The sequence below is a fragment of the Ursus maritimus genome, unplaced genomic scaffold (assembly GCF_017311325.1).
Source record: "Ursus maritimus isolate PB19 unplaced genomic scaffold, ASM1731132v1 scaffold_11, whole genome shotgun sequence".
NCBI lineage: Eukaryota > Metazoa > Chordata > Mammalia > Carnivora > Ursidae > Ursus > Ursus maritimus.
The window spans coordinates 70732861-70743685 of NW_024423453.1; the positions used below are offsets into that span (position 1 = coordinate 70732861).

The following is a 10825-nucleotide window of genomic DNA, read 5'->3' on the forward strand; positions in this document are numbered from 1 at the left end:
TTGTTTATTCCAGAGAGAGAGAGAGAGAGAGAGAGAAATCCTCAAGCAGAATCCCCCTGAGCACAAAGCCTGAAGTCGGGCTCAAGTCCACAACCCTGAGGTCATGACCTGAGCTGAAACCAAGAGTCAGAGGCTTAACCTACTGAGTCACCCAGGCACCCCTATAGTAATGCATTTAAACAAAAATTCAGGGTGTGTGTGTACTAAACTAAGCCTTCTTAACCAGAGATTTAAATACAATTCCTCCTCAGGGAACCTGGGTGGCGCTGTTTGTTAAACCTCCGACTCTTGGTTTCAGCTCAGGTCATGATCTCAGGGTTGTAAGACTGAGCACCGAGTTGGGCTCCACACTCAGTGTGGAGTCTGCTTGAGGATTTCTCTCTCCCTCTCCCTCTGCCCCTCCTGCTTGTAAAGCTCTCTCTCTTTCAATGAAATAAAATAAAAAAATCTTTAAAAAAAATACAATTCCTCCTCAAAGGTACAGCAGGTCTCTATTCAAATGCCTATCTCAGTAAGACTTACATACATTTAGTATTCTTGATCTGTTCTACAATTTAAAACCTAAACAGAACAATGGCCAATCTGTATTCAGCTGTTACTGAGCTTTTCAGAAAATTATTACCTAGTTAAAAGTAAATCCCACCATTCACTCACATGACATCCAGTACCGAATCATTCCGAATGACCTTATGGGAGACATCAGCTAGGAGAAAAAGACCTCCATCTGTCCTTCGGATGCTAGCTGCATAGCCTGGCCAGATCTGCAACCTGAAGACACAAGTGAGCTTTACCTCAGAGTTCTAAAAAAAAACACAGATACGTCCACGCCCCCATTTGAAACAGTTGAGCAAATACCGCCCCCCTCCCCAGTAACAGTGAGAAAGCACCAGGAAACAAAGTAAATCAACATCATTGTGAACTTACTAAAAAATAAACTATGGAACGGATTTAACCGATAAACTGTATTCACAATTGTAAAATACTGTTGAGATTTCTGTACCACATATGGTAATCACAATGAAAAATTTCTTTCCAGAACATTCAAAAGTGAGGAAAAGACCACCACTGACCTGTGTTGCTGTAGTACCATAGCACTTGTAGGGTCATAAAAGTTTCTCCCCACAAGCTTCATATCTAAAAGTTTCATTACCCTGAAATGAAGAGCAAAAATGGGTCTTCTAGAGAAGAATCAAAAAAATTCAAGCTCTACTACTCTTAACTATATTTTCCTTTTGAAGCCTAAAGTGTCAAAATTGTTGGTGCCCTTTGCACAATATAGCTTTTATGCTGAGAACACCATTGCCAAAAGAAAGAGAAAAATTATCAATGCATTTATCTTGAGGTATATACAACTGACAACAGCTTGTCCTACATACTTGGTGACCAAAAACTGAGTTGATTTCCCAGGTTCAATTTACATTATTTTTCACCATTAACTAAAAAGAATGCAAGAGAGTCAATTTCTGTTTGTAAAGATCAGTCTGACATAGGAAGCTATGTTTGTTCCTGGCAGTTTAGCTTACTAGGTAGAAATTAGGTTCTGTGTTTCATTCAAAAAGAGGTGGTATAGAAATAAGTTTTATGAAAATTTGGGTCTTACAAAAAGTAAAAAAAATTAAGAGCTGTCTGAATCCAAAAATCAAATGTGGAAAAAAATTCTTCCAGCAAAAATTTTTGCATGCTACCACTTTGAGTAGCCCCATCAGTGACACCATGAAATTATGCAATATAAACATCTGCTTTTAAAGTTCCTGAATGATTCCAAAGGAACCCAACCAGCCACCTCAAACCTACCTTCATTATACCCAAATCTGGCTAATCATTTGACATAATTTTTCAATAAGTTACCCTCAATACCATCCATTTATTTAATGTTTCCAAACTCATCTTTATATGCGCGTGGTATAATACCATCCAAGCTTCTTGAAGAGAACTATTACAAATAGAAGACTGAGATTAAAGAAAATAAGCTGTTTTCTCACCGACGGAAAACAACATTGTAGAAGGGAATGCATAAGTCAGAACAGGGCTCCAGGATCTTTGTCAACTGAATCTTAATGCTGATATCTGCACCATCGGTTTTCCTTTGACTTTTTACCTCAAGAACCTAATAAATAAATATATTCAAGTTAAAAAAAAATGACAAAACTACCAAGCCCTAATCTAATCCAACTGTGTTCTAGCAAACACTAAAATGTCTTAAAAATGTGTTCTACTTTCCCCTCATTCTGCTGTCCACACTGGGCCAAATCATAGTATGACAACGAGGATTTAAGAAAAGATTTGGTAAGAGGACTGACTAGCAATAGATGCCTTACCATTTAGAATCTTAAACCACTCTCTGTCACTGAGGTCAAAGGCTTCCAACCACTCCTCTAAATGTGAGAAGGAATTTGAAGAATTTCAATGAAAAAGTTTCTTAGTCTGACATTTCTTTGTTATGGGAAAGCCTGTCTTTCCTCTAAGAATAGGAAAGTACAACTCAAACATCAGGATGTCTACGATTTCCTACCACTCAAAGCACCAGAACTACCTTAGGTTTCACCCCAAAATATATTTCCTATCTGGTCTTACTTGTTGAAGCTTAACAGGCAGATAGAGAATAGATCCATCAAAAGCAGTAACATTTCCAGTGACAGCTTGATGGTCCTTCAACATGCCAAACCTCATGCTTTTGCACTCCACATTGGGGCTAGAAAACAATAAAGAGGATTTTACTTCAATTTGCTCAAATGGCAGGCAGTCTTTACTACCCCTGTGTAATTGGTTTGGTAGAGAACCAATCACTTGTAACTACTGCTCCATCTAGTGGTCATATTAAAATCCAAATATATCTGACTACTAAAAGAATTTCAACCCAAGAATACCTGCCCATAGGAAAAAAACCATAATTCCACCACCCAAAGACAACTGTTTTAATATGTCAGCATATGTTCTTTTCGATTTTAGATAAGAGTTCAGAAAACTTTCTCAGTAAAGGGCGGCCTGATAGCAAATATTTTAGGCTTTACAGGCCATATAGTCTCTATTCAACTTGGCCAACATGCACAGAAGCATCATGGAAATATGTAAACCAATGAGCCTGCTTATGTTCCAGTAAAGTTTTATTACAAAACGGGCAGCAGGCCAGATTTGCCCTGCAGGCCAGCCGTAGTTTGCCAATCCCTGCTCTAGAGTCTGTAGAAATACACACTTTAAAAATAACTTTTCAAAAACAGGATTTTTTGGGGGTGACTGGGTGGCGCAGCGGTTAAACGTCTGCTTTCAGCTCAGGGCATGATCCCGGCGTTATGGGATCGAGCCCCACATCAGGCTCTTCCACTAGGAGCCTGCTTCTTCCTCTCCCACTCCCCCTGCTTGTGTTCCCTCTCTCGCTGGCTGTCTCTATCTCTGTCGAATAAATAAAATAAAATCTTTAAAAAAAAAAAATTAGGTTTCTGGAAACAAAGTCCTCTAATACTGCAAATCACTTCTTTAAAAAAAAAAAAACGGATTTTTTTCTTAAAGAATTTATCTATTTATTTGACAGAGAGCACAATTGGGGGGAGGGGCAGAGAACCTGATGTGGGGCTCGATCCCAGGACCCTAGGATCATGACCTGAGCTGAAGGCAGACACTTAACCAACTGAACCACCCAGGCGCCCCCAAAAACAGGATTTTACTCCAACTCTTTTTCACTCGTGGCAACTTCTACTTTTTATTGATTCATTGTCACAAATCTTACAGCTTTGAAAAGCTCCAGTAGCTACTTGGTACAATGGCTATCCCATTTCATATCAATAACACACACCCTTGTTGTACAACTGGAAAGTTTAAATAAATCTAAGGTTAAAAAGCATTAAATACGTTCAAGTACATGATGAAAGATTAAAAAGTCAAGCAGTAATCCAATATAGCTGTCCCCCAAACTAAACACTCACATGCTAGTACCCCATTTCAAAATGCTTCTCCACACATTCATCTACATGAACGGCACTATGCCCTAAACACGGTACCTAAAATTGTCTCTCTGGATTTCCTTCACACAATACAATGAAGCCACAGGGTAACCAGTCCGCTGTAACACATCTTCTCAGTATCCTCTCAGTGGTCTGGCATGCTCTTTACATTGTGGCTTCAAAGGTCCAGATCTACCATCTCGAAATTTATAGAAACCGTGTCTTCTCTACATTCCAGTCAATGCAGAGACCTGTGAGGACTCACACTCCTTTCTGCTTCATTAACATTTGTCAATCCATTTCTAGAGAAAGGGTTCTTCCCTCTCATTAATGCTCATCTGTTTCTTTTGCGTTCCAGAGCAGGCCCATTTCCACTATCCTCCCTTCTCAGGGGTTCAATTTCACCCTCTTTTTTAGCTCCTTCTCTCCACCTGCCACATGTGCTCAGCTTTAAAGCAATCCGGCTACTCTCTTTAATTATCATTCTATTTCTCATTCCTCTTACAAACTTTTTAGATAAGTGGCCAATTGACTGGCTATTTCCCATCACCTGCGCTCTCCTTGGTTCTTTTAGTCAAGTTTTTTTCCCCATAACTCTAACAAAGCTACTAGAAAAAGCAACAAGGGTGTTCTTCAGAGTAAATTCAGTAACTTTTTTTTCCTGTAGCCAAAGTCAACCACCTCCTCCTCAAAGGAGCCCTTCCTTTGGTCTTTATAATCTGTCTTCAGGGTATTTCCACCTAACTGTTCCTTTCTTTTCTCTTTCATTCCACTTACTCCTCTTATACCAATTAGCATCTATCTGTGCTTCAAAAGTTCAGTCTTCCATCTTCCCATTTTCTCTCCATAACACTCCAAAAGACACATTCATTTTCACAATTCTAGCTAATATCCTCCAGCTAATGACTTTCCTGAGATTTTAAGCAGGTTCCTTGCCCAGCGTGGAGCCCAATGCAGGGCTTGAACTCACAGCACTGAGATCAAGACCAGAGCTGAGATCAAGAGTTGGACGCTTAACCAACTGAGCCACCCAAGTGCTCCCTTCCTGAGATTTGAAAAGAGAAAACAAACTAACATGAATTCTTAATTTTTAGGAAGTGTGAGAAACCCTGAAGTTATTGATATAAGGTTAAAGTTAGTCTGATTTTCTCACCCTCAAATTTCACGGTAGAGTGCCATTGGAGAGTCATCATGGTATGAGACTTATGCAAGGAGGATCCAGGTTTTGTGGGGCGTGGGTATTATACTGGGGCGGGGGGAGGAGTCTCTCTTTAAGAAGAGGAACTCAAAATTACAGATAAAAAATAAATTAAAAGATTATGGAAGGGGTCTATGCAAATAAAAGGCCCTGACCTTAAGCCTCATCAACTTCACAGTAAATCTACCTTACAGGTGTATAAAATGGCACCTATTAAATTAAAATCTGAAATGGTAACATAGCTAAACACAAATTATGTCAACCTTAAATTTACCACAAGGATCTGAGTTCATGCATTATTGTGGAGGGGTGTTCATCAGGAATCACACAGAAAAATACTCAGTTATTCCAGGGAAACTATTTCATTACTGTTCTTTAAAAAGTGAACACAGAGAAAAAAAGTTGTGAATACCTGAAAGTCACATGATATTGATAAACTGCTTCATTATGACACTGTATTTTAATAAGGTTCAATCCCAAAGATTGAGGTGTTCCTTTTGAGCCTTGCTTCACAAAAAGCTCTCTGGAAAATAAACAAAAGCACACATATATACCAAAAACAAAAACACAAACAACTCACGCCCCAAAAAAATTTAAAAAGAGAAAAAAACATTGAGAGAAGTAATATTTTACACTTAGCTTACACAAGTTACACAAAAGCAACCTCTGAAGGCTAGAAGCTAAACTCTTAGCAATCTCTCATTAGAGAAGCAAGATCACCCTCTGCCCTGGTAATGTCAATGGGATAACTGAGGCCAGCTAACTAAGAACACAATTATTAGTTCCACCAAGAAAGACAAACTGCTGCAATATCTTTCCTAGATGATTTCCTAATCTTCTTTGTGACAAAGAACTGGCTGTGTCTGAATTGAAAAGGAAATGAAAAATCATTTGAGTCTACTCTCTGGTACATACTATCTAAACCATCAACCCCATTTCACTTCATCAGGAATTGTCCCACCTCTTTGTCATTCTCCTTACTGGCAAAAACCCAAAAAAACAAAATAAACAACCCTGCAGTACTTACCACCCACAAAGGCTTTTAGACACAACAGAAACAGTGCTTACAATATTATGAGAAGGCCCCTTCCCACATCATTATCAAGCAGAGAAGGCGTTGCTACAGACTTACTTTTCCTTGTGTTCTACAGTCCCAAGTAGAGGGTGACCCAGAGGGTGCGGTGAGGATGATGGCAGAGGTGGTGGTGATGACAGCTGGGTAGGATCCCGAGAAGTCAGGCTGAGAGCACCAGGAGCCTTGTACACTCCTCTGCCTATACCACCAGCTGCTCTTCCCAAAGGTAATAAAGACATATCCGACTTCCCTCTTCCAAGCATTCTGAAATGTTTAAAAGAGAAGCACATCAGGACTTTCTCAACCATGCTCCTATCTATACCTCATTTAAATGATTCCTTCAAATCTACGTTCTTTTCCTGAAGGAGTCAGCAAAAGGGACCCAAACCTTGGGATTCTCTCCAGATCCAAATACACTTACACGACTCATTCACTAATTGCTATTAAAACTGACTCTCAAGGACAATTTCTATGGCAGACTCATTTGCTAATTGCTGTTAATACTGATTCTCAGGGCCAATTTCCATGGTTGAATTGAGGTGGAAGAGTGAATCAGCCAGGTTAAAGAACCACTACAATAGGTTTAACTTAAAGGGCAAATGGAGGTGTAAACTGCCCAGTGGAGAACTATTTTTTACCCTTTTCCAGTGACTGACTGGATCAGTGGCTGCTGATTATTCTTGGAAAATATCCATTTTTTAATATAAAACCATGCATTGTTTATAAGATAATACGACCCTTTTCAGAGTTTCTCTTTGGGCTCATTATGAGATCTTTCATCTGAATTTGACACTTACCCTTGAAGGCAACTTTACCCACCTATTCCAACCAACAGAGGCCTCTGCTATCTTGCTATCCCCAGCTGCCAACACGGAAGGATCCGGAAAAGTGGGACAGGGTTCTTCTTTGTCCTTGCGCACCATACTGGTAGACAAGCCTCGACCTAAAATGCCTCTACCTGAATGGAAGGGCCAAAACCCAACTATAACTCTGAGTTGAAGGTGTTGTAAAGTACAATTATTTTTCTGAAGATATATTGTATGTATTTAAGAACAAAGCAATCATACATATACACTACCACACTTTTTTTCAAGTTAGTTTTCCACATACCTAATGGAGGCATTTCCTGTTTCAGAGGGGTCCGGGACACTGTCTCAAGGCCCAGTCCTCGGAACATAGAGACCAAACCTACAGATTCCTATGGAAGGTTAATGAGTAGAGTTATTTGAAAATATATTTTGACAGTTATTCTAAGATGTAGAATGTATTTCATTTCTAAGATGAAATAACAGTGTTATTTCAATGACTGCAAGTGACACACATTCTCTAATGCACATAGTCAAGTGTTTAAGAAAACATAATAAAGATATTTCTAACAACAAGACACGCAGAAACATTGATGGTTTTCTTAAAGTCTTGGTAAATAATAAAAATCATCTTTGAATTCTATACATGTTATAAGAATAAAGGATAAAAATACCTCATAAAAATTATTTAAGTAGTTTTTTTAGAGGGGGGAGGGGCAAATGGAGAGAGAGAGACACTTTCAAGCAGATTCCACGCCCAGCATGGAGCCCAACACGGCCCGATCTCACAGCCCTGAGACCATGACCTGAGCTGAAATCAAGAGTTGGAGCTTAACCAACTGAGCCACCCAGGTGCCCCTTTAAATAGTTTTAATAAACACTTCCAATACTTATAACTATGTCATCTTAGGTTTTTAAGTATAAATGCAAGTATAGTCCATGATTTGATGTACAGAATAACAAAGTGCAATTTTTCTAGTTTGTTTCCTATACACCCAAGGTAAGAGGAAACATGTGTACTAGTTAATAAATTTTCAGAAAAAAACAGGACCATTTAAAAGTACCTGAGATCTGGGTTTTTTAAAACAACCTCCCAACAAAACTTGCTACTGTTTTTCTGTGGCAGTTCTGAAAGTTAAGTGGTATTATACCAATTAGAGCTGCCACATATAGACTCAGGCAAGTCACTGGAGAAAAAATACAACATGTCATCTTTTCTTCTGCTTATAGAACATTACATTTGACACCATCTACTCTACTTAAAATTGTCATAACTGCATTATCAGGTTCTTCTATATTTGTTATATTTGTTAACTCTTTATTCTTTGAGATTTCTTAATGATAGTCAAACACCACTCTTAAAATTACTATATAATTAGAAGATTAAGAACACACATACATACAATTGTACACACATTAGAAGCAATAGCTGAGGACCTTTTTCTTTAAGATTTGGGCAAAGAGCCCTCTAAAAGGAACCTTCTTAATAATTATTACCTCAGAAGCAGGAGTGGCTGCTAATACCATAGAGCCAAACCCAATGCAAAAATCTAAACACTTAAAAGCTGCATCTTCAAACCTGTCATTTATGTATGTATGTATATCTGTATCTATAGAAGCTAGAGGACTGAGGTCTATACCCAAGTCTATCTAGCATTCTTTATGAGGCACTTTTTCTAAATTCAAAACTCCAGCATTTGAAATATATGCTCAGAATGCAACTAAGAAAAAAAAAAAAAAACCCAACCAGCCAACGAAACCCAAATCTTTTTTTTTTCATATAGGGCTTCATAGTTATTTGAAATCTGTTATTTCCTCTGATGATAAGCTGTAAGCTGCTACTGTGCATCCAGACGTGGTCTTACCCTTTGTGCTGGCCCACTCCGTGGGCTTGGTTCCCCTGGCTTTCCAAACACATGGCCTCTGCCTGCAGGTCCTGCCCTGCCCAGAGCTGAGTCCAAAGGTTTAGGAGCTTGCGGCCAAGAGCCTGGCATCCGTACACACTGAGATGGGTGCACAGAAGAGCCCCTGAAGGGTGGTCGTACAGGATCCATTGAAAGGCTGCAGAGGATACGGGGGTCGATCCTGTTCTGATCAACTACCTGCTGGTATTTTATAAATTAAAGATTCCCAATTGTTTTCCTTTTCCTTCAAGACAGACTCGCAAACCATTAAAAACATAGTTTCCTTAGGTCAGACCAGTAATACAACCAACCTCCTACATCATATTCACTTCAAAAGCTCTATTTAACAGGAATATTCTAAACACTCTCCATCAGCAAGCCCTTAAAAGCCGAGCTCTCATCAAAGTTACTTATATTTTCTACTCAAACAGCCTCTCAGAGAACTCAGTCCTGTAAATTAACTACCTGTTGTACAAGGAAACACTTTTATGTATGAATATGATTTTGGTTTATGAGCAAGTTCACAGTTACCATAGCCGTATTACAAAATTATTGTCAGTAAATATTTAAGGAATTTGCTTTGTTTTGAGCCTCTTTCCTCTACTAGAGTCCTAATTTTTTTTTCAATCTATTTGCACATTAAACTATTCCATCTCCCCCTTGATCTCCGTAGTTGCTTCTCTGAATCCTTATCCAATTCCTCTCTATAAAACTCTTCTTTCAAACTCTATCAGAACTGAGGTTTCTGGCACCCTCCTTTCCCCACTCCTCCCTCACCTCCGTCGTCACTTCTATGGATTCTGGCCCCTCCTCCAGAAGGCCCTCCCTTAAAGTGGACTTTCTCCTTCGATTAGTTAGCAGAGGGTTAGCTAAGCAGAATGTGCAACAGGGAAGGGCCCAGGGCCAGGCCTGCCTTCCCCACCTCTCCAGGTGCCAGCTCTGGGCTGGGGTACTATGACTGGGGGCCTAACGAGAAGGGAAGCCCCCTGAAGGCAAATCTACCTCCCCCCTCCACCCCAGAGGAAAATCCCCAAACCAACAGCTTTACTGGGGTTTCCACCCACTGTTTCCATCCAAGTAACTCTCCTGTTCCCTCAGACCCAGCAGGAGTCCCCTCTCCCCTTGGGCCACAACCTTAATACCTTCTCTAGGTATTGCGTTCATCCTCCGCGCCCAGCGTCAAATAACGACTTACCCCCCTGGCCTGGCCCCACTCGGGGCCCACAGTCTCTCGCGCCTGGGGTGGGGGTGGGGGTGGGGGTTGGGGTGGGGGTTGGGTGGGTGGGGAAGCGGAGGGTCCCCACTGGGCCGGAAAGACCCCCCGCTCGCTACCTCAGGCTTGAGCGAAAGCCCACCCGGCCTGCAGCGGGGCTACCTGGGCCTCCCTGGCCTTCCAAACCTCCGTTCTTTCCACACAGCAGGCTCGAGCCGTCGCCAGGCTCCCCTGAGATTCAGGAGAACACCACGCTCAACGCACCAACACGCCGAAAAGCCCACATGCTCCAGACCAATTTCCGGTCCTCGCGCGGGGCCTCAGGGGCTGATCCCATTTGCCAAACGACGTGCCACTCACAGGGTGCATCCATCTCATTGGCTCGTCTGTGAAAAGAACCTCTCCCTTTCTAGCAGCTTCGTTCTACAGAAGGTTCATCCCCAAAAGGGTGTTAGAAATGGGGATCTGGACGCTAGGCGAAAGCCTAAGCATTAGAAGTATTATGTTTCTAAGATCTGGACACTGTTCAGTGGGCAACTCCCGTAAAAAAAAAAAAAAAAATTGCTCAGGGACGCCTGAGTGGCTCAGTCGATTAAGTGTCTGCCTTCGGTTCAGGTCATGAACCCGGGACCCTGGAATCAGTCTCTGCATGGGGCTCCTTGCTCGGTAGGGAGTCTGCTTCTCCCTCTGC

General features: G+C 40.9%; 1 protein-coding gene across 2 annotated transcripts in view; it reads right to left on the minus strand.

Annotated features, from left to right (window-relative positions):
• PIWIL2 (piwi like RNA-mediated gene silencing 2) overlaps positions 1-9071 on the minus strand; it is a 70332-nt gene extending 61261 nt beyond the window's left edge. For both annotated transcript variants that reach the window (XM_040626542.1, XM_008702086.1), the window contains exons 1-9: positions 8883-9071; positions 7322-7409; positions 7031-7169; positions 6269-6475; positions 5549-5659; positions 2575-2692; positions 1983-2107; positions 1071-1151; positions 655-768 (exon numbers count right to left, since the gene is read on the minus strand). In XM_040626542.1, the coding sequence (XP_040482476.1) occupies positions 655-768; positions 1071-1151; positions 1983-2107; positions 2575-2692; positions 5549-5659; positions 6269-6475; positions 7031-7169; positions 7322-7409; positions 8883-9071 (1172 nt within the window). The remainder of the gene's footprint in view (positions 1-654; positions 769-1070; positions 1152-1982; positions 2108-2574; positions 2693-5548; positions 5660-6268; positions 6476-7030; positions 7170-7321; positions 7410-8882) is intronic.
• Between the last annotated feature and the right edge of the window lie 1754 nt (positions 9072-10825).